Consider the following 22,300-nt stretch of genomic DNA (forward strand, 5'->3'; position numbering starts at 1 on the left):
GCCCATTCTCTCGTGTTTGAGGTGGTGATGATGGCCTTATACAGTACCTAGGTAGGTACACCTGAGCATCAGGACAAGTATTCAACTTTCTATCTACAATACATAACGGTTTCACAAACCTAAGCCCTACGAGCCCTCTAGCGGGCGCGGATCCCCCTTTTTTTTCCCTCCTATCCCTCTGGTTCCCACACGAACCCTGGGTAGTCATTGAGGCTGTGTTCTTGACAGCCCGCATATCTCCACAACCGAGTCAAGAGACGGACTCGATCTCTACAACAACAAGAAATTCTGAATCGAGATTAAAAAGAGACACCGCCATTTACACTGGGATCGACCGTTTTTACTAGCCTCATGCCGAGATATCTACACGGCAACTTCTTGCCGAGAATGCGGCAATAATCACACCTCCATGATGCTTGATCCGATCAAGCTTTTTTTTAAGCAACGGTCAGCGAGAAACACGCACCTTTAACAAGGGAGGGGAAAAGCTTGACAAGAAGCTTGACAAAGAAGCTTGTTTTTCATCTCTTGCTTACTTGTTTTTTCTTGGAAGTGTAGGGGGACCTTGTAAAAGGGGCGTACCGGTAATATGCTTGGCGCGCGTGGATGTGCGGTGGTGGTGTTGACGCATCAAGGGGTGTAGTCTAGTCGAGGAGGAGATTGGCAAGTAGATACGGGGCGGTAAAACGGCACTTGGTCCTTTCAAACTTGACTCTGTCGTTATTGCTGTTGTTGTCTATGAAGACGCTTCCCTCGACGTGTGCTCTGGCAATGACCCTCCCCATGAGATGACACTCCCCATCGTAATGGGAAAACTGATCACAAAGGTCTATTTCTTGGTGATTTTCTACTCAAGTAGGCCGTTTTCCTCATTCTGGCTATTTCTCTCTGCCAGTTCCCAGAAACACTCGTCCCGATAGAAACAATGCTGATGCTTAAAAGAACCTCCCAGGACAAACACACACACAAGCCGACAGCGAGTTCACCTCTGCTGGGTATCAATAAATCCATCCTCCGCTCATCGTTCCGTCGTTTACTTTTCGTTATTCTTCTCGTCCATGCAGATACACAGCGCAGCCATGAGGGCCATGTCAACGTTGGGCGCCACGACGAGGGCGTACGTCTGCTGGCCGAAGAAGATGTCCTTTCCGCTAAGGAGCTTGCGGTCGATGCGGGCGACAGCTGTGCCTGTTGTCTTGTCCATGATGTCGGCTGCGTAGTCGAGCCAGCCGCCCTTCATCTCGAGGACGTCTTGCTTGCCGTCAGTCGAGGTGAAGGTAGCTGTGGCCTTGGATCCGAGCACTGGAGCTGTCAGCACGAGACACATTGCACAACAAAAGGGAGCTTACGCTTGAAGCTACTCTTGACCTCCATGAGTACCTGCCCTTGCGGGCTCTCGACGTGGAACGTGGTGTGGATGTTGAGCAGCTTCTTGACAATGTCAAAGAGGTGGTTGCCCTGCATGTCGTAGACCGACTTGCGACCCGAGATGCTCAGCATCTTTCCCTCGACCTTGAGGATGGGCTGGCCATTGGCGAGCTTGATGTCGAAGCTGTCGCCCGTCAGGGAGAGCACCTTTTCCTTGAGCACCAGCGTCTCGGTCTGTCGGGCGATGAGGTTGGGGAAGACACCGACCTGGCGGGGCGCGGGCTGGAGCTGGACGGACATTGTGGGTTTGTGTTTGATGTGCTGACTATGGATAGGACTCGATCGAGAGGAATGTAAAGAGGATGACGTCGCAAGCTGTTGGACCGGACCCTTGGGCCCTTTTAAAGGTGGCAGAGACCCTTGCGGACAACCAAAAGTCAGTCACATGGAAAACACCCATCCTCCCTCCCCGCTGGGACGCGCGCTGCGATCAGCCATGCACAGCCTCTACTGGCCAGGAGCTGCTGCTACTGACCGTAGGGCTGATCGCAGTAATGGTCCCGATATAGCAACCCACGAATGGATAGGGTATGGCGCCGGCAAGGCTGATTCCACTTGACCTCTGAAGCAAGGGGGCGGTGGAGAGAGCTGAAAGAATGATGGATCATGGCTTCAGCAGGATCAGTCGGACGAGAAAGGAAAAAACGCCTTGCGTGCAGCAATGCTCGTCGTTTGTCGCCGCTCATTCGCCCATCCGTCCTGCCGGTACTTTTCTGCTTCCCTCCTGTCGAACGAGTCTTGGCTCGGTAGCTCAGCTCCGAGAAAAAATAGCTCCGCCGGAAGTGATTTTTCGCGTTGTCCACCACATTGGGAGGGGATGGGGGGCTGTGTGTGATACACGCTAGCTGCCTAACAAGACATATTTTGTGTGCTGGATGGAGATCTGCAGGGAACTTTGGTGCTTGCTGGACACAACGTGATTGTGGCTACTGGCGGCTGAGAGATTGCTAGTCCCGTACGGAATACTGAGCTCTCCCGATGTGACTTGTGAGGTAACATTGGTTTCGAGAGGGACTGTTGAGCTTATGATGAATGGACTCGAGAGCTGCCCTGTCGGGTTATTAGTATTGCTAGCGCTTAGAAGTTAACCAGGTAGCTTCATGCAGTCCATGCAGTGGGTAGATCTAGAGCTGGAGACTGGCATTACGTTTAAATAAACTTTCATCACTGACAGCTTAGAGCACAAGGAGATTGTCTATGGCAACTGGCGGCCTCCGATTTACCTCATTATCAGACCAGAACAAACGCGAAAGAATGCTTTGGAACCCGAAAAAGGACAATGATCACCCAGTCCCAAGATCCTCTCTACGTCATGTCAATCTTAACTCGTCATGATTCTACCCTACATCGCTGTGTCTTTCCCGAGTGCGTATGGACGCTGATTGCTCAATCTCCTTCATCAAACAATCACGTGATTGGTCTGGTGGTCTAGTGGTATGATTCTCGCTTAGGGCAAACCCGAAAGCAAGCTTGCGAGAGGTCCCGGGTTCAATCCCCGGCCAGACCCTTTCTTTTGCACTTTTTGCCAGCGGCTGGTGATGTTTTTGATTTGATCTTGTTGGATGACGGCATCTCTTTTTGCTTCCCCTAGCTTTGATATGCGTCTGGCCATGAACTGCGACGTTGGGAGTCCATGGAAGAATGAGAGCAAAAGGAACGAAAGAACAAGGCACATATCAAAACATTGAACCCACTTCACAAAAAACCATGTCATTAAAGTCAAATAACGGCAACCTTCTTAAGTCTATCCTTGGTCTATGCACGAATACAAAAACAGATCTCGGGCGCGAGATAATACACAAGACACGCTAATGGGCGTCAAGTCAACCCACGATCCATTTGGGTAATTTACAGAGCAAAGAAGGCGGCGACGATGGCGAGGCCAGCCGCCGAAACCTTGAGGCCAGAAGCACCGTTGACGACGGCGCTGGGGGTCTCGGCGGGAGCAGAGCCGGACTCAGAGCCGGAGCCAGAACCGGAGCCAGAGCCAGACTCAGAGCCGGAGCCGGAAGAGCCAGAACCAGACTCAGAAGAGCCAGAGCCGGAGGAACCAGAGCCAGAGCCAGAACCGGAGCCAGACTCAGAGTCGGAACCAGAACCAGAGCCGGAGCCAGAGCCAGCGGTGGGAGTAGAGTAGACACCAGTGCCAGTGGCAGTCTTGGTAGAGTCGTGGCCAGAGCCAGTGCCAGTAGCGGTGGCAGTGGAGTTGTTGTGGGCAGCGCTGGTGGACTCGGTGGCCTCGGCATCCTCAGTGTCGGTAGCCTTGGAAGAACCGCTGGTGCGGGTCTTGGTGGAGGCCTTGGTGGTGGTCTCGGTCTCCTCCTCCTCGTAGCCCTCGCAAGACAGGTCGAAGAGAGGGTTGGTGGACAGGTCCTTGGTGATGGCGAACTTCATCTTGTTGTCGGGGTTGGAGTCACGGAGAGTGTACCAGAAGGTGGGGGTCTGGTTGAAGAGGCGGCGGCAGCCAACATCACGCCAGTACTTCTGGGCGTTCTTGACGCTGGGGACAGCCTCATCCCAGTCGGGACCAGTCACGGGCCAACCAGTCTCAGTGACCCAGACGGGCTTGCCGCCAGCGGCAGCAATGGTGGCCTCGTAGGCCTTGTCGAAGAGCTTGCCAGCGTTCTCGATGCTGTTGCCCTTGTCGTTCTCGTAGTAGGGGTACTCATCGACACCGATGAAGTCGATAGCGTCGAGGACGGGCTTGTTGGTGACGTTGCCCCAGACGTCCCAGGTGTCGACGTGGCCGAGGGGAACCTTGGCGATGGGGGTGCCCTTGAAGGCGGTGCGGAAGTCGTCGATGAAGTCGACGAGGACATCGGGGTCGACACCGACACCACCCTTGTTCTTGACACCAGTGACCGAGTTTCGGTAGAGATCCTCACTACCGATGGAGACACCGATAATGAGGTCGGTAAGCTCAGAGCCGTACTTGGCAACGGCCTTCTTCAGGGCGCTGATCTCCTTGTCAATGTTGTCGGTTCCGGAGGCCCAGACACCGAGGAGGATGGAGGTGTCAGTCTCGATGGCAGCCTCGAAAGCCTCGATGGGGTCATCCTGAGAGTAGGCCTGGATGTTGGTGTAGAGTCGGACGGCGCTGAAGTCACCGGGGGCGCCCTTGAGACCCTGGGCAGTCTCGAACTCGGCCTTGAAGTCGGCCTTGAACTTGGCGGATCGGTCGGCGAGGGTGGCACCGGAGTTGAAACCAAGGTAGTTCTTGGCCGAGGCGCCAACGGCGAGGGCGCCGGCAGCGATGGTAGCGGAAACCTTCATGATGGCTAAAGTCTATTCGGTTCGACAAGAGAGTGTTGTTTTTCGTTACTTTTCCTGTGAAACCTAACAAGGTCACGCCACGCCTGATCGATCACGTATTAAAAAGAGCGTGGGATATGTGGGAAATAATATTCAAAAATGCCTTGAGGCGAAAAGAGAGTGACGAGGAATACAGAGAATGTCGATCCCAAAAGAGAAAGGACAAACAAGAAAAAAGGGAATGATGATGAGAGAAAGGTCTTTTTCGTGATTGAAAGAATGGAGGAGCTTCTTGTTTTGGGTCATTCAGGAACGCCATGAAATTAGGGGGAGCGGGCCCTGGCGCCGTCACGTGCATGCACTAAGTTCCCGGTTTTTCAGGGGAAAAGCTGACGACGCGGCTCCACAGCGATGGAATGATTGGCCCCAGCGCTTAGTCCACTAAGAATAGCAGCTGAGGTCAGTGCTCATTGGCGGCTAACCCCAGCATCTCCTGTCTCGTATCCAGCGCCACCCAAGCCATAGACGGGACGGTAATTTGCGTGTGATCGACGATAAACAATCATGATCGCGGCGAGGAATGGTTATGATACGGCGCAGTATGGTTTCTTGTTTATTCAGGTTAATGCCGATAAAACGCGCTCGATGCATGCTTCCCATAAGAACTCGCTGAGGATCTGCCACGTCTCGATGCCATGTGTTGTCAAGCCACGTCCAAAACTCGGCAACTGGGCTTTAACGGGGATCAGGGAGGACCAAGCTCATTCACGGGTGGATCTTTATGCAAGGAACAAGTCACCGACAAAGAAAACATAAGCAAAGTCTATTCGTGTACCCAATCTCTAGTGCATTTATAAGCTGGGATCTGGGATGTCTTTTACAGCTGGGTTCCAATTCCATGGCCAATCTTCATGTTTAGACTGGGCATGCAGGCGAAACCGCGAAACATTCGATGCAACCTCCTGAGTGGTTCAATCAGATGCAGGTACAATTTCGCAATCCTCCTGGATTCACTTCGCTACTCTCTTGTGGAAAGGGATGCCCAGAAACTTTCTTGACGTCAACGGGTGCAATCTTGGTTGTGATACGAGAAGATTCCCCGGGAACAAACGACGGTCGACGAGTGGCTGAATTGTGTGTGGTCCAAGTGGGCTAAGCTCCCCCTTGGAGTGGAGAGCGGCACGCTTGGCTTGGAAGCCGATCGATCCGTTTTTTGAGCTTGCGAGCTTCGGCGTGTCTGGAACGGGCAGAGTCGAGACGGGACGAATGTTGGGCGACCGAGTTTAATCTTGTCTGAGTTGAAGATATTGAGACGATACTCTTCCCGCGACTCGAGATGAAGCATCAAACATTGGGCAACATACTCGACTCCTTCGCCTGTTCCACTCGAGCTGCCCCTATCTGACCCTCAGCTCACCGTTGAATGCTTGTCAGGAGGTTCCCGCCTCAAGCGCTCCCGACCATGTCTCACCGACCAAAACATGCCTGGTCACCTCCGCGGTCGACAGTCTCAGTCATGCAAGGTCCAGTCTTTACAAGAAGCATTGCAACAGAAATTCTTTCTTGAATTCGAGGCTGATGGATAAAACAAATTGGTATTTGCACGGATTCCGGTTTCCACGCTTAAAACTAGACCAACCTCCTCCCATTCATCCCAACCACCGTCACGCATTTACTTTTGCTCCCTGCTGGCCTGAGCTTCAGCGAGGAACACTTCATCTTCGTTGATCTTGTAATTGGCAGACTTGCGAGCCGGGACGCCCTTCTGGAACTATTAAGGTTGTTAACGAAGATCCTTCTTGACTTGGGCATATCACTCACCATGTAGTCCATCTCACCAAAGGTTCGGCCCTTGGTCTCAAACATGCGGAAGTAGCCCCAAACGAGCGTAAGAGTAGCGAGGCCGGCCCAGAAGAAGGCCTGTGCTGGTGTTAGTGGACGCTGTGGCGAATGTGGCCAGGATGGGTACTCACAGTCTTTCCCTTTGCATTCCATGCTCCGGGGGAGAGTAGTTGGGGCTGGAGGAGTCCTCCGCAGACAATGTTGCCGACGTAGTAGGTCGATCGGGCCAGGACGACTGTCTGGGTTCGCAGGCGGGTTGAGCCAATCTCTGCAACCAAGGTGTAGATGATGGGGCCGACCGACATGGAGTAAGCGGCGAGCCAAACGATGCAGAGCAGCGACTGCGCCCAGGCGAGAGCCATGGTCTGCTTGGCGAGGGCTAGGAATCCGATGACCCAGAGGATGACAACCAGGGAGGAGAAGCCGGCGAGCCAGATTGTGCGGCGTCCCCATTTGGAGATGTAGAACCACGAGATGATGGTTCCGACAAAGGCGATACCAGTGCCACCGAGGGCGATTCCGTACGAAGCATCAGGACTAATACCGGTCTGCTGGAAGAAGAAAGATCCACTGTAACAGAGAGCGCCGCCGTTGGTGATCTGGGAGAGGAAGCCCACGCATGCGATCTCGGTACGTCGAATGTTGCTTCCGCGGAAGCAGTCCCAGTACGTGACGCCAGCCCGCTCCTCGATCTCGAGCTTGTTGGTGTGCACCATCATGGCGACGGTGGCATCAATGTTGATGTCATGCTCCGGCTCGGAAAGACGCTCGAGGGATCGCTTGGCCTCGTCGAGCTGGTTCGTCCGGACGAGATACCACGGAGACTCGGGGGCCATCCAGGCGGCGATAAACAGAGGGACGGGCCACACCCACTGGATGGCAAAGGGGACTCTGTAGCTCCACTCGGTAGAGTTGCTGACGAGACCCTTGAGGACGCCGGCTGAGATGAACTGGCCGATGCACCAGCACAGGTTGACATAGGCAGTGAGATAACCACGGATAGCCAGAGGGGTAACCTCAGCAGCATACGCGGGGCCAGTAGTGGCAAACACGCCCCAGGGGATGTTGCAAAGGAACTGACCGACCAACAGGACCTCGATGTTGGGCGCAAAGAAGACGACAAAGATGAAGGCAGTCAACCAAAACAGGCTCGCCATGAGGACCTTGCGGTGGCCCCATTTGGCAGTCGCCCATCCGTTCAGCAAGGCGCCGATGATGTTGGCAAAGGCTCCGAGACAGTTGAACCTCTGCTGCCAGTTTGCCGAGATCTGGTATCCGTTGTCCTCATCCAGCCAGGCACCGTACTTCTCGCGGAAAGTCGGGTAAGCGTAGAACGAGCTCAGGAGGGTAACGTCGTAACCCTCCATGATGACGGTGGTCGAGATGACTGGAAGCTGTCAGCACAAAGCACCCTCTCCCGGCATTGACACTTACGGATGGACCAAAACGCAGCCCGCTTGTACGTCTTGAGGGCCTGAAAGACGCCAAAGCTGTGCTCCTGGGCCGTGGCCTGGTGAGCTTCGGTGTTGAGCGCCTTGTCGTGCAGGTCGACATCCTTGAGGTGGTCGAGGCCATTGTCAGTGGTCTCGATCTGGAGCTCTGGAGCTCCGCCTTGCTTTTCGGTCGCCATGTTGAAGCCTGCCCAGTGAGATGAACAGTTGGATCTCAATGGATGAGAGCTGGAGAGGATAGGGCTGTATCAATTGAGTTTCCCCAGACTGGGGCCGCGGGTAGTTATAATGTCACCCTTGAGCTTGCCTCCAGCTAGGATCCTTCTCCTCATCCTACCTCGACTCTGCAACCTCACGGCAAACATGATCCTCTCCACTCGAAGCCCGGCATATCGAATTGAGCCTGTATCCGCAATAGGATCGACGGGCCGTTAAATCGTTCCTCCCCCAGGTTCAAGTTAGTGTTCGAGGCCATCTCACCACCACCCCGCGCCATTGGTGGAAGATCTTGCGGGGATGTTCAAGATGGCCTGGTCTCATCGACTGCGAGTGGACCGCCTAAGATCAAGAAAACGCCTGACCACTCACAGCTTGCCTCCTCCCCCTCAAATCTCTAGAGTTTTGGGGTAAAAGGATTTAACTGCCTAGTTCAGCAGGTGGAGAATCTGGGGTAGGTCTGGGGGATGGTGGTTTGATCCTTGCCGACGATGCTCGTCTCCCTTCGGTGTAGACTCCGCTTTCTCTTATTCCTGCAGCTGGACTCTCTGGGGGATTGACGGGAGGATCAGGCAAGCTTTTGTTGGTCTCTGGGGCTAGGTTCGTCGGCAGTCAACTCCGGCTGAGTGGGCTCCAGTGATGGTTGGGGTCATGCATGTGAAGAACTTTTGTCTCTGTTGGCGCCCGTATTGCTCGATCACGGGTGAATCTCAACCCATCTTTGTGTCTATTCTGCCGGTATTATATCCTGGGAATGGGTTAAGTGCTTCTCCAAGCGCTGCACGCGACCTTGACCGTGGTCAGAACCTTAAGCCGCATGCAAGGAGCCCCATTGCTCTCTCCAAGCTGTCGTACATTGTTGGGCTATATTCAGCGCTCTTTCAAGGGCCTGTCAGATACTGGATTGCCTTCTCCCCCTCGCTTGTGTGAATGTCGGGCCCGCTTGACTGTCCCTCTCTGATATGTCAGTCATCACTAAGGTGATCTCTCTCTCAACAGCGCTTAGCTACTGCTTACCTTTGCCACGCCCAAAGCTCGTATGACCAGAACTCCAATACGCCAATTGGAAGATCCATCAAACGGGTGATATCGTCAAATGGGCCGTCGGGTTGAAGCCATCCAAGTCGGCTAGAGAGTCGCCTCATAAGCTCGACTCGACAGCCAAGTAGTCGTCTCCCACAGAGACCAAGGTTACACCCCCTCCACACCACCTCCGCATCTGACTTGTTTCCTGAAGTTTATCTCCCAGCCAATTTAGGCTAATCCCCACGCTCAAGTTCCCCAGCCTATGAAGCGTCAGGGTGGAGGGTTAGAAGTCGGCATATCAGATGCTGCTTCGGCTGCTCTTCGTCCCGAGGCACTGGATCACCCGGGAGGGCCACATCGGACCATGGCTCGAGGATATGGTTCGAGAGAGAGGGCGCTCTTGAGGACCCGACAGGCTGGGATGATGGCTTTCTTGTTGCATTTTGCCTGATTGCAAGTGTTGATCGGGTCCCGGGTGAGACTGCCGTCGGTTCGTGGCGTTTACACCCGTTGGCGGGAGTCGCCGAAGGCGAGCGGTCTGATCTTCGCCTTACAGGCAAGTCTTTTAGATCTTGGTCTTTTCTTCATCTGCAACCCTCATTACTTTGTCTCTTTTGCCTCTTTTCCCGCGTTTCTTCATCTTCTAAGAGCTTGACTTCAGATGCTCCACGAGCCTTCTTCTCCCTCCTTGCGCTTCCCAGTATCATCGCCCCCTCTCCCCTTCCCGGTTGTTGCGATCGCGTCATAGTCCCTGGGCCAGTCCAGCTATCCGTTGGGAGAAATGGATTATGATCGTAGAAGGACGCGGGAAAGACACTTTCAGGCCCTCTCAAAAAGGCAGAGGCGAACCTAGGCCGGCGAGGTCGACCTGTAAACTTGGCCGCCGTCTTACAGGTTGTCCAGGCCGCCGACTTATGGGTTGTCCAGACCCCCGAAGCCATGGAATAAGTTGTCTGGGTTTGGCTACTATTCGCGACCAAGCTACAGCTGTCTTGTTAGCCTGAATTCAACCTTTTTTCATATGTGTGGGAAGATGGCTCGCCTTGATCTGGGCCTGGGTGCCGAAGGGTCAAGTGAAGTGGTGATCCACGGATGTCGTGCCGCCGAGGTGGCCGTCAGACGATCTTCACTTCGCGCCTGCATGAGTTTTATGATAAAGTCTTGCCCGTAGTCCGAGACTTTGCTTGAGTGCAAGGGATGCCTCGGAAACTCAGAAAGACCGTGGCAGTACATACCCATATGACTGATCTGGGGAAAGGGGAGCATCCCTGTGAGTATCTTGTACACGACACAACCCAGTGACCACATATCTGCTGATACAGAGCACCGCTGGTCTGGGATTATGTGAATGGCTTCTGGAGCTATGTAGCCCGGGGTTCCGCGAGAGTGGAAAGTAGATGTGCCCGAGTCGCTCAACCTCGTGCTGATCCCAAAGTCGGCGACCCTGACATACCAGGTCGGAGCCCTGGACACAACCATGATGTTCTAAAGACCAGTCAGAAATGTGGCGAAATTTTCACCGGATAGGCATACCGCTGGCTTCAGATCTTGATGAAGAAATCCGCTGCTGTGCATGAATCCAACAGCTTCCAAGACCTGTTCTATGATCTGTCTCCCCTCGAACTCCGATAGAGGTTTACCCTGCAAGTTGGTTTGCAGATCTCCCAGGGGCATAAACTCCATGACCATGAGGATGCGGCCGTTTAGTTCATACCACGCCTCTGAACGCACAAAGCAATGGCGGTACTAATCCTTGTTGGAATCCAAACTTAAGCATCCCTATCAGCCAAACTCCAACTGACCTTGGGGTGCGAAAACTTGAAGGCAGCCTCGAGCTCGCTGACCCAGTCGTTTTTCAGCCCCATTATGGTATCTATGGCGATTTCCTTGACAGCCCTGACTCTGTTGTCATTGCCTGTGATGCATCTCTGGAGATGGACTGTTCCGAAGCCACCCCGCCCTAGTATTGACTGCCTCTGCCATCGCTCCTCTTTGCGCAAGGGCCGTGAACTTGGAGACTCTTTACATTCGTAAACTACATGGCAAGTGCACGAGTCCAAGAAGTCAGCCCCGATTTTGGAGTCCTCGACGAGATCAGGGAGTCGGGAAAGCATCCTTCTGGGCTGGCCAGGCTTACAACCACCTGATAGGCGACGTATTCCACATCAAAGGTGGAGCTAATCTGGCCCTGTTGAAGCAAGTGTCGAGATGGCGAATTTGTTGGCCCTCTAAGCTGACATGCGAGAAAGGAAAACGGAGAGCTCCAGAGAGGCTATGGTGCTTCTCAAAGCCTCACTGCGGAAGGGCATCTTCCTGCATGAGGTATTTATGCATGCATAGGCGCATTCAGCCCAACTGCGCCCCATCTCGGCTTGGCAACAAACCAATCTTCATATCTCCAGCAAATGAGACGCTGGAAGGACCTTAGATATTTCTATTCACCCAGCTTTTTCAACGCCAAGTGAATACTCAACGCCTCTACCAGGCACAATGCTCTCAGTACCCTGCAAGATATGCCTCGGCTTCGACGAGAGCCTGCTCCAACCGCCCTCGAGAACACGCTGCACCCTTGATGAACTATGCAACTCCGCGCCGACATGTTCTACCTGCGCCATCATTCTTAGGGCAGTTAAGCATTGTTTTCCAGAGATTCTCTTGGCGACATTTTATTTCGCCCTCTCCTTCTCTCGATATAACGGCCGTCATCTACAGAACCCTAGCGAGACATTTAGCGTGACCGTCTCTGTTGAGGAGGATGTCGTCGAGGAGGATCTGCCGAAGGAGTTGGTGGGACAAATGTTTCGGGATCGTGAGCTTCATATATACACTGCCAAAGGTACAGGACTTCCCAACCGCATTCCTCGATTTTTACTCATCAACTGCGTATATAGGAAAGCCTTGTTCCTGGTCAGTGTTTGAAGAAGGACCGGTGATTCCTTCTAAGCCCCAGGAGCTTGCGAACCAAGCCAGGAAGTGGATTAACGACTGCGACAAGATTCACACGGGCTGTAGAAGGTCTAAAGAGAACATGCTGCCGAGAAGAGTTGTCCAGATTACCCAAGACCCAGGGGCAGCATCATGCAGAGCTCGCCTTTACGAGACGTCACCTGGCGAAAGGGGATCTTATGCCTGCCTCAGCCATTGCTGGGGTAAACACCAGATAATCAGAACGACCAAGGACAACTTTAACCACCACGGGAAAGAAATTCCCTGGGATGAGCTATCGACTACCTTTGAGGACGCTATCGAATTTTCACACTACCTTGGTCTTGAATTCATCTGGATCGACTCTTTGTGTATTATCCAAGATGATACACCAGATTGGGAGAGAGAAGCCGTCAAGATGGCAGAATACTACGCTAACGCTGACGTTACGTTGGCAGCCACTGCACCACCGGACGGCACGGTAGGGTTCTATCCTCATCGACTCACACGAGATGAACCTCTTGATATACAAGGCGTGGACAAGCAAGAACGACCGTACCACCTCGTTGTGAAGACTCACATGAGGCATCCCTACGAATCCAATCGCGATGAAACCTTTAACGGGGGCACCTACGAGTTTCCACTTATGACCCGAGGATGGGTACACCAAGAACATGTCCTCTCCCAGAGATTCCTTCACTTCGGTCCGAGGGAGCTCGTGTGGGAGTGTCAGTCGCTAACGACGTGCCAATGTGGAGGAACACCCGCAAGACCAACTGTTCGCGAGAGGACGACTCAACTCCTTAGTGTTTCGAAACCTAGCCTAGATCTAGGAGATCCAATTGTCGTGCTCAAATTATGGTATCAGAATCTTAGGAGCATCACGTCCCTGGATCTTACATATATCCAAGACAGACTCGCAGTCATGGCTGGCATTGCATCGCAGCTCAGCAAGGGGAGAAAAGGGCGCTATCTGGCTGGTCTGTGGGAGGACTCCCTCGTCTCTGATCTATGCTGGCAGACCTTTGGCGACGAGAGGGAGAGGCCAGAGGCGTTAAAGAGCGTGCCGACGTGGTCGTGGGGTTCTGTTTCGGGACCCATCGCCGGCCCGTGGGATCGTGTCCACAGGACGACTTTTACAGTCAAGGTTGTTGACATTGACTGCAAACTCAATGGACCTACATTTCTCGGTCGCCTGGATCACGGAATACTAACCTTGGAGGGCTACGTAGCTCGGGTAAAGATATTTCCTCGCGGAGGACGTGGGCAAGGGTTTCCGAGAATCCAGTTCACAAACGGAGAGTGTCGTTCCTCCAGTCCATACAAGTTCCAGTTCCAACCCGACGTGGAAGACTGGACGATGAAGACTCCAGATTCTCAAGTGCTGGCTGTGGAGATGGGAAAGACTATCGAGGACGGGCAAACCCAGGAGGCGAATTACTTGATCCTGCAGCCCGCCGAAAGAGGCGGCGGTTTATTTGAACGGGTTGGAAAGGTTTGGGCGGCAGCAGTAGGAATCGGCTCGAAGGGGACGAGGGAGGAGCTAGGCCATGAGATGTCATTCCCTGGCTATTTCGCAGACGAAGCTGTTGTTGAAAAGGTCCGAATATGTTGAATTCGGTAACTTGAAGTCATTACTCCAATTCTTGTTAAATACGCCACCACCTGAAGATATAGCCTTTTCGCCCAAACTTTTATTCCCAAAAAAAAAAAATCCTCAAGAGTCCTGAATATGCCTCCCAAGCTCAGCAAAGTCCCCAACATCCTCTCCCGTGAGGTCCCAGTCCGGATTATTATACATCGAGTAGCAGTACTTGTAAAAGTCGTCTGGCGGAATGTCCGCCATCATCATGTCTTGCTGCTGGTTGTCTCCCGCGCCGTCGGGCATGGGAACCCAGAGGTTGTTGAAGTTGTCCCAGAGATCAGTGTCGAGGAGCATAAAGTCCTCTGGAGATGTCTGTCCCTGCCCGGGAACTAGGTCAACACCGGTGCTGCCCATGTTGACGAGTTCTGTGCCGTTGACACCGATACCATTTGTCTGAGTGCCGTGGTGAGCATCGCCGTTGACATCGCCTGTGTGTGCCTGAGGAGAGACGTTGACCACTTGTAGTGACTCAATCTTTTGAGCCATCACCTTCCATAGCTTCTTCACTTCCTGCAGTCTCTCACGAGCATACGTGTTGCCATGGTCGGCAAGGTACTGTAACTCGCCCAATGCCTCGGTCAATCCCGGCTTCGGGTTGATCTTTGAGCTCTCGTCGCAAACAGAGTCCAGGATAGCGGCCAGAATCATGATGAAGGCAGCAGAGAACGAGGCCTCAAAGTCGTAAAAACCAAAGATTGCTAGACTTGTCAGCACATTAGCCTTATAAAAGGTTTGAAACACTCACCGATCATGTTTCGCTTCCTTAGTGTACCAACGACTTTCAGTTGCCGCCGGGCAGCTTCTACACACGTCCTTGATAACCTTCCAAGTGGCGAAGCTTGTAGTTGCTCGCCGGTTGGCCCCTGGCCACTCAGAATGAGCTTTGCGGCATGAAGCATGATTGGTCGGATTGTGAGAATTGTTGCCTGAAACTGTTAGCAAGTAGCTTTTTAGCCATTCGGTTCTACATACCTGGAAGAGCATCAGATGAAGCGAGGCAGTTGTCCTCAGACACTGGTCGCGGCCCAGGTTGTAGACGTCGGTAACCGAGTCTGAAGGAATCTCTTGTGATATCTCGTATAGAGACTTGACGATCTCTTGAACATGAGGGATGAAGGTATTCTCGGATTCGTCCTCTGGGTTGTAGAGTACTGAGCAATGTTAGATACAGCTTGATACATTGGGAAGGGAGTTATTTACCAGCCAGGATACGCCCTGTGGCTCTAGCAATCCGAATGTTGGTGCACATAGGTCCAGCAGGGGGGAATCCGGGGGAATCGCTTGGTAGTGAGATGTTGATGGCTTCATCAGCTATGCTGGGAGGGTTTCCTGTTGCTGCAGCCAAGCGCCTGAATCATTAGTTAGCCATGATTCGTCACTTGCATTAAAATCCATACCTCTCGTGCATGTAAATAGTCCACCAGAGACGATTCAGATGGACCTTCTCTGACTGCATCAAGTGCCTAGTGCCACAGACTCTGTGATACTTTTGCGCAATAGCTAGTCGCATAGCAGTGCTGATCTAGGACGGGTCAGTTCTGTAGACAAGAATGAACCAGGGTACTCACATAGAGATAAGCCTCTTCCTTGCGGTTCATATTGACAAGATAAATCGCAAAGAGCGCAAATATCTCAACCCCGAGCTTTCCAAAGGCACGCATCTCTGTCAGCGTCGGCACGTTCTTGTGCGCATATTCAAACAGCTGAACCCCTGAAAACTCATCATTGCCCTCGGGATTCGCGTCAAATAGTGTTCCGATGGCGATCATCAGAATCATCTCCAGAACCCACGGCGACTCACGCTGCGCGGGATCGTCTTTGTTCTCGTAAAATACCCACAGGCGGTCCGAGAACTCGCGGGCGTCGATGTGATGCTGTGACTGGCCGATGTAGAATAAGGCCTTTTCCAGTAGCCGTTCGGCCTCTTGCCTTGACGGCAACTTTGGAAACTCGGTATTTGAAGTTCGCCACGGGGCACTATTCCTAGCTACTTCATGAAGTTGGTTTGCCTCTGGGCTCACCCAGGGCTTGTTTGTGATTTGCTCATACTCGGGACGAGATGACCCAAGTAGGTCCTGTACTCTGGAACCAAATGTGTGGCTTGAACTCAGAGAGGAGCCAGCAAGAATGGCTGTTCTGGAATAAGCGATTTGGTCATCATGCTGTGGACAAGTTGACTCACTTGAAGCTGGGGATGTGTGAGTGGCCTCTTTAGCCGGGTAGCTAGGTTGAGTTAAAGGCGCTGAGAAGCTGGACGGGCGAATGAAGCTCGGAGACCTTGACGTTCTGTGCAGATCTGCGTGTGGGGAGGAGTGAGACGTCTGCGAGTGCCCATTTGTTTCTCCATTGAGTCCATTGTGGACTGGAGCCGGGGTTTCTACAGTTGTTAGAGGGTTCTCAATGAGCGGCTAAATGACAACATACGTGCTATGCTTGCAGGTAGTCCGGTTGGTATCGTATTACCCTCCTTTTCATATCTGGCCAACTTGCTCTCAAGTTCCTCAATACGACTGTCAACCCCGATTAGTAAAGATGAACAGAAACAACACAACACTTCATACTTGGCCATGTACATGCGCTTGTGCCCATGCTCAGGAACCCTACAGTCCAGCCCTCTCTTGGTGCAGTACTGACAAGGCGTCGTCCCTGAACACCGAACCTTCTTCTTGCGGCAAGTGAGGCATCTGTAAACATGTTTCGTTAGCCTCTACTCAACGAACTGCATGAAAAAATGTGGAGAAGCGGGCTCTCGTACGCCAATGGTGCCTTTCGGGCATCTTTGCTGTTGGAAGCCGGACGCCTCCGAGCCATGTCTTCGGAGACTGCAGGCATTTGACCTAGAGAGGGGAGAGAACAACAAAAAGAGACCGATAAGAGAGGAGACGACCTAGATCAAACCCTTCTGGAATGCTTCGCCGAAGGTGAGGAACTGATGGGCAGATGCTCCGAAGGGGACGCGGGGATTTCGAGTGATGATGGGTTGTTGCGCCCTCGGGACAAGTTCCGACGTCGCCAGCCCTTCTCCATTTTTTCACGCCGATCACGTGCCGCTAGAGATACACCATCTCCAGACCTGGAGATTTCCTTCTTTGAAGTCGGGATAGAACCCGGTTCGAGACCTACAAACTCTATCTAATGATCCACATGGTGGCGATCTTATCTTGTGATTCATTTCAAGGCTGGTTTGACTATTTTCTTCCAGTTGAATACCGGCCTCGAAGCCGATGTATGTGCAGGAGTTGTCGTTAGCCGAAGCAAGCCACGCTTATGCCGTCAACTGCCGTGAGACTCGACAACGACAGCTTTGCGGACAGAGTACAAAACAGATGATAATCACGTTTTCTTTCCTGTGCAACTGTAAACGTGGTGCTTAGAAAGCAATTATTAGTCTAATGATGAATTGCGTGACAGAGTGAAATTCTACTGGTTCTACCAGCTCACAAAGACGAAAAAGGGTTGATTGCGACATCGGAGGACTACACCGAGATGTCGGAGCCAATACCGAGAAACCGATGTGACGTGCTCACAAACAAGACAAGGTCAGCAATTACCATGTCAGAAAGACAGAAACCCATTTTTTTCCTATGTACTTGATCGAAATAAATACATCTAATCAGTGATCACTGATACTGCAATCGTCCTTCGCTATAAAACAAGAAAGAATAAGCCAACCCGCCCGCTGCCTATTGTTATACATCTCTCAAAAGGTATCAGATGGTCCATCGCATAACTACAAAGGCTATTTTTTCACCGAAATTACTTCATACCCTTTTTTACATCCTCGGTTCTCTAGGCTGTTGCATCATAGACGCTGCCATCTTCAACCTGTGTCTCGCCTCGGTTAAAAGCTCCCACTTTGTGTTGGACAAGGCATCGTCGACGACGCTCAGGAGCCCAATGATCTTGTTCCGGTTGCCGACCACACCGGCTTGGTTCTGGTGCAGGTGGAAGGCCTTGATCGAATCAATCGTCGGCGGGATCATGATCTGTAGATAGGTCCGCAGGTCCTCGTGGCGATCACGCTTCAGCGCCTCGTAGTCAGGACTCATCGACATGGATGGTTGCTCAGAGTGAGATCCTTGAGGCGTGTCGGCACTGGGGTTACTAGCTTGCGTCGTTCCTTGGTTCGACGATGACTGCATGCTTGGCTCCGCGGCCATCTGCGGTACAGCCAGAGTGCTGGATGGATAGTGCAGGTTGTCGGGGAACGGCTCGATATTTCCGTCCTGCACGTATCCGTAAGCCCATAGCACCAGGGACGCGTAATATAGAGCCCAGGCACGAATGAGCAGGTTGTCCTGTGCAGCATCGTACTTGGGATAAGGGGATGGGGTGAAAACGGAGGACATTCCACCTGATTCACCCATAGTGCTTCGCCTGGGGGTCTCTTCCTGGAGCAGGATGAGCCTGATCAGCTGCAGGGCATGGTACACGCCACCAATGGCTCCAGGGGAGGCCACCCATTCCTTGATCTTGGCCTCTGTCCTCCTCCAGTCGACAGACGAAACAGTACGGCCAAGGATCTGCGTAACACCGGCAAAGATACACAGCTCCGGCATGCTGATGTAAACGGTAATGTGGCCCAGGTGGTAGAGAACAGTCCCCAGAGTTTCCATTGCATCACCATCATCACTTCCACCTCGGCTGCTCAGCCCCAGTCTCTGCCAGTCAAAGGCCGCATGCCGAACATGAGCAACACCATCGTCGTAGTCCTTTTTCCACCAATCAAATGCTCGCAACAACTTTGGCCGCCATCGTTCTTGAACACCCGGGATTGTGTCAGTACCGAGAGTACCCCGATCGAGGTCTCGCTGATGCATCTGCCATGTGACAGAAAGCAATGCAGCAAGAAGAGCCATCCTGCCAAAGGAACTCGTCCGCACTTTCTGGCCGTTGAGAGTCTTTTGAAGCCCATCGAGGAAGGTTATTGGTGTTACGCCGTTAGCGTGTAAGCTCGATTCGACACAGCCAATCTCGGACGGTGAGTCGGAAGACCAAAGAGTGTTGTCGCAGGGGAGTGGAAGTTTGATCTCGTGGATCACCAAAGTGGGTGTATGCCCAAACAAGGCGGCGTGGGTGGCGTCGATGATAAACGCAGCAAAGGCTGCTCGTCGAGTGGCTTCTTGAGCAATCCAATGATCCCACCACTTTTCAGGTGAGGAATCAAATCCTCTTCGATCAGGCCCAGGGAATAGCCTAGGCTGGCCAAGCTTTGGACTGCCCATGGGAGTTTGGACTCGAGAGGTGTAGGAGGACTGCTTGCCGGTCAGGGCGCTTCCTCTACGCATGAGGGACAGCGTCGTGGGGAAGTAAATGTGAGCACGTTCATGAAGAACCCGGGTTGCGTTCATCTTTTCATACACCTCGAGGATGAGAAGTGTTTGAATAACCCAGAGCTTGGCCGGTGGATGAGAGTCGGCGTGCATAAAGACCTGCCAGCGGAGATTCCACGAGACAAAGGTGGTGAACTTTGAAATTTTGTCCGCGTTCTCTGGCAAGGCAGCCTTCTTCTCAAGCATGGACGCTCCCATGATCAGCACGGCCAATAAGAGGAAATCGTGGGCCGTCTCCGGTATGAACGTTGGATGATGCAGGATAGGCAACTGGTCGTGAAAGTTTTCCCAGTACGAGTTGATGTATCGTTGAACATTGAGATGGCTGAGGACATGGGAGTCAGCGTCGCTGTCGCTGCCAAAAATCTCGTTCTTGATGTCTGCGGCCGATCTATTACCCTGTGAACCGATCTCGTTGAATCTCTGCATCATGTACTGAAGCAGAGACTGTCGCTTATGCTCCGAAAGCCCAGTCTTTCCAATCTGCGAAATATCCACAATCGGCGTGGCCATAGGCATAGGCTCTGACTGGAACCAGAGGCCATTCATGGGTTCGACATAGGATCCTCCCATCATTCCCGGCTGCGAGTAATCCGGGCATAGTTGACCAAAGTTGTTTGAGTATCCCGCCATCCCGAGGTTGCCACCAGGTACAAAGTTGTAATTCGAAGCCAACCCCTGGCCGTTGAACAGCCAAGAGGTAAATTCGTCGGTGCTGGATGGCGATAATCCAAAAGGCTGCTCTTCGATAAGTTGCTCGGTGCTCGACGTCGGCATTCCATTTGCCATAACATAGGACTGGTTCCTCATGCGCTCAGGCCGGCCTGGTAACCCAGGACTCGCCATGGGCATTGACATGTCGGCGCCTGGCATCTGGTCCATCCTAAACGGAACTGTGCCCATGGATTGTTTTTCCGGTGAAGATTCGCGGCTCTGAAGTTGTCGTTGGTCCCCAAAGTAACCAGCGGCCTCGCCTGCCTCGTTCTGCTGAGCCGACTCCGGCTGTGCCGAACCTCCTACACCAGCCTTTTGCGAGCTTGGATCGACGCCACCTGCGTCCAGTGAGTGTCTGTTCCTGGCAGGCTGCTTTTCATTTGCTGGCGTTTCCCTCGCCTCGTCTTGAGTGTCGCTCCAGGCAGATCCATCTTCACTAAATGAGTACCTCTCAGCGCGTTCCCTCGGCGCCTTTGAAAACTCCCTCTGCGGCCGTTGAGATAACCGACCATTCCCATACTGCTGCACCTGGCGCTCATGCCTCAGCTTGTGGCGCGCGTAGAGATCCTTCCTGACAAAGGTGAATGAGCAACCCGGGTAGTCGCAGTAGTAGATCTCCTTGGGTGAATCTAAGACGTGTCAGCACGGGGTCCACCGCACCTCACCGGGGCAGAACCATGACTGACGGTTAAGCTGATGCCTCTGAAGATGCTCCGCTCGCGAGTAGGTCCTCCCGCAGCCTTCGTGGTTGCACTGGAACTCCTTGCACGAGGCCTTGCGGCGTTTATGACGCGGGGGTGATGAGGCCATGGTGGCGCGTGACCTTGGGTCGGCGGCCAGGGCCCGACGCGCTGCGACGGTCGAGTGAGTCCCTGAAGCCTCTGTAGGGCTGAGGCGAGCAGCGTCTGCGCGTTCTGTATGCGAGCGAGGTCGTCGAGACGTCGTTGAAAGCGGGGGGTTGGCTCTATCCAATCTCAAGACAGATTGAAGATTATGGGGGCAGCCAACCTCGGTCAGCTGACCACTCTCTGCTCACTTTCGGTTGTGGCCTGTCATCCCCGCGAATTCCCCCGCCTTCTCCAATTTTAGTGGCCGAATGCGGGGATGGCGCCGAGGTGTAGGGTAGGTGATTTACTTTTGCCGTTCGTGCCGACAGCAATTTGACAAGTCATTCTCCCGAATCCCTTGGCGCTCATTTCAAGAGACGTCTGTTGGTGGGCTTAATTGCGCCTATAAGTGGCGGCGTTGGTTAAAAGAGCCATGTCGTTAACCGGTCTCAATCAGGTATACAGATGCGGTGGCTGCCTCACATCATGTTGTTTTTACACACGAGTTCCTGTGTCTGTTATAGTCTGTCTCGCCAAGAGAGAGTGTGGCTCAAATTCTTCGACGCCCACGGAACAATCTCCCTTCTGGTAACAAAACCCACACTCGCTTGCACGCAGGTAAGCCACGACCTGACCTTGTAGCGGAGAATCTCAAGAATGCGAGCCAAACTCCGCGACGCTTGTAAAACATACCTTGTCCGTGTTTCAATTCGTCAATTCAGACCCTAATTGTCCAATCAGGCCACCACGCGCTCTCGTCCTTGGCAAAAGTGCACTATCCGCAACCACGTGCTTACTACCATAGTACGGTAGCACAGGAACGGAGAACGGCTTCTTCCGTCTCACAGTGAGGCTGACGATCCTATCTCTGGATAAATTCACAATCTATTACATCGGGAATTTCTCGGGCCTTGAGCTCCGATCCAACAGGGGCAACGAGCAATGATCGACTTCTCCCCACAAACAATGCGATGCTATCCAACGCAAAAGAGTCAAGCATTGTAGGCGATGCTGTCTCTAGTCATGTCCTGCAAGGGTCAGTCACTCTCCCAGGAGGTGATCCTCGCTCGCTTGGAGGACTTAGGGCGATCTACTGTAGACGAGCTGTCAGTGCGCAGGTCCACTCTTGACCAAGTCCGTCAGATGATTGTGAGACAAGACCCTTTTGCTTCAACTGCCGAACCTGCTAAATTGTCTAGTCCAGCTGCGGGCGTCGCCTGTCCTATCCCCGCATGATGCCATGCCATTGTGTATCCTGATTTCCTTCCCGGCCGAGCAGAGACAAAGGCGTCAACTTGTTTGCTTAAAGTTGTTCGAGAAGATTCAAGTTTTTTGTTGACTCAGGAAAGGGGCCAAGGGTGGTGGAGAAATCTCCGACCGTCACAAGGAGAAACTTCCCAGAACAGCATCGCGACCCGTCGCGGCGTCTTCCAAGCGGGTTCCACACACGTGTTGCGTGCCTGTCTGTGCCTGCGCCACTGTAAGCCCGTCCACAACAGGGCTCCTTTCAGAGTCGCATCCCGAGGAACCATTGAGTTCGGGGCTAATGTCAGGGGGTGCCCATACTGCCACCACGCGACGGCAGGGGCTTGGCTTCGGGGTTGTATGCCCAACCGAGGCCAGTCCCGGGACGTGCCAATT

At 53.0% G+C, this 22,300-nt stretch overlaps 7 protein-coding genes across 7 annotated transcripts; 1 reads left to right on the plus strand and 6 right to left on the minus strand.

Moving 5' to 3' along the window:
- Positions 1–1,033: 1,033 nt before the first annotated feature.
- NCS57_00773000 (uncharacterized protein) lies at positions 1,034–1,668 on the minus strand (the record flags this gene model as incomplete). The annotated part of the gene is made up of 2 exons (XM_053057573.1): positions 1,034–1,302; positions 1,350–1,668. The coding sequence occupies 2 exons, from the start codon at positions 1,666–1,668 to the stop codon at positions 1,034–1,036; spliced, it is 588 nt and encodes a 195-aa protein (XP_052913768.1).
- Positions 1,669–3,276: 1,608 nt separating this feature from the next.
- On the minus strand, positions 3,277–4,701 carry NCS57_00773100 (uncharacterized protein; the record flags this gene model as incomplete). Its single annotated transcript, XM_053057574.1, has 1 exon — positions 3,277–4,701. One exon carries the CDS (start codon positions 4,699–4,701, stop codon positions 3,277–3,279), a length of 1,425 nt encoding a protein of 474 aa, XP_052913769.1.
- Positions 4,702–6,352: 1,651 nt separating this feature from the next.
- On the minus strand, positions 6,353–8,152 carry NCS57_00773200 (MFS domain-containing protein; the record flags this gene model as incomplete). The annotated part of the gene is made up of 4 exons (XM_053057575.1): positions 6,353–6,451; positions 6,502–6,600; positions 6,654–7,909; positions 7,957–8,152. The coding sequence occupies 4 exons, from the start codon at positions 8,150–8,152 to the stop codon at positions 6,353–6,355; spliced, it is 1,650 nt and encodes a 549-aa protein (XP_052913770.1).
- A 2,080-nt stretch (positions 8,153–10,232) lies between these two features.
- NCS57_00773300 (Protein kinase domain-containing protein) lies at positions 10,233–11,080 on the minus strand (the record flags this gene model as incomplete). The annotated part of the gene is made up of 3 exons (XM_053057576.1): positions 10,233–10,700; positions 10,749–10,961; positions 11,018–11,080. 3 exons carry the CDS (start codon positions 11,078–11,080, stop codon positions 10,233–10,235), a joined length of 744 nt encoding a protein of 247 aa, XP_052913771.1.
- A 625-nt stretch (positions 11,081–11,705) lies between these two features.
- On the plus strand, positions 11,706–13,755 carry NCS57_00773400 (HET domain-containing protein; the record flags this gene model as incomplete). The annotated part of the gene is made up of 2 exons (XM_053057577.1): positions 11,706–12,051; positions 12,107–13,755. 2 exons carry the CDS (start codon positions 11,706–11,708, stop codon positions 13,753–13,755), a joined length of 1,995 nt encoding a protein of 664 aa, XP_052913772.1.
- Positions 13,756–13,857: 102 nt separating this feature from the next.
- Positions 13,858–16,617, minus strand: NCS57_00773500 (uncharacterized protein; the record flags this gene model as incomplete). The annotated part of the gene is made up of 10 exons (XM_053057578.1): positions 13,858–14,483; positions 14,531–14,711; positions 14,758–14,936; positions 14,986–15,134; positions 15,183–15,307; positions 15,354–15,916; positions 15,968–16,162; positions 16,210–16,295; positions 16,347–16,469; positions 16,541–16,617. 10 exons carry the CDS (start codon positions 16,615–16,617, stop codon positions 13,858–13,860), a joined length of 2,304 nt encoding a protein of 767 aa, XP_052913773.1.
- A 941-nt stretch (positions 16,618–17,558) lies between these two features.
- NCS57_00773600 (C2H2-type domain-containing protein) lies at positions 17,559–20,642 on the minus strand (the record flags this gene model as incomplete). Its single annotated transcript, XM_053057579.1, has 2 exons — positions 17,559–20,461; positions 20,519–20,642. The coding sequence occupies 2 exons, from the start codon at positions 20,640–20,642 to the stop codon at positions 17,559–17,561; spliced, it is 3,027 nt and encodes a 1,008-aa protein (XP_052913774.1).
- Positions 20,643–22,300: the final 1,658 nt, after the last annotated feature.

Source organism: Fusarium keratoplasticum, chromosome 5, assembly GCF_025433545.1.
Source record: "Fusarium keratoplasticum isolate Fu6.1 chromosome 5, whole genome shotgun sequence".
Classification (NCBI taxonomy): Eukaryota; Fungi; Ascomycota; class Sordariomycetes; order Hypocreales; family Nectriaceae; genus Fusarium; species Fusarium keratoplasticum.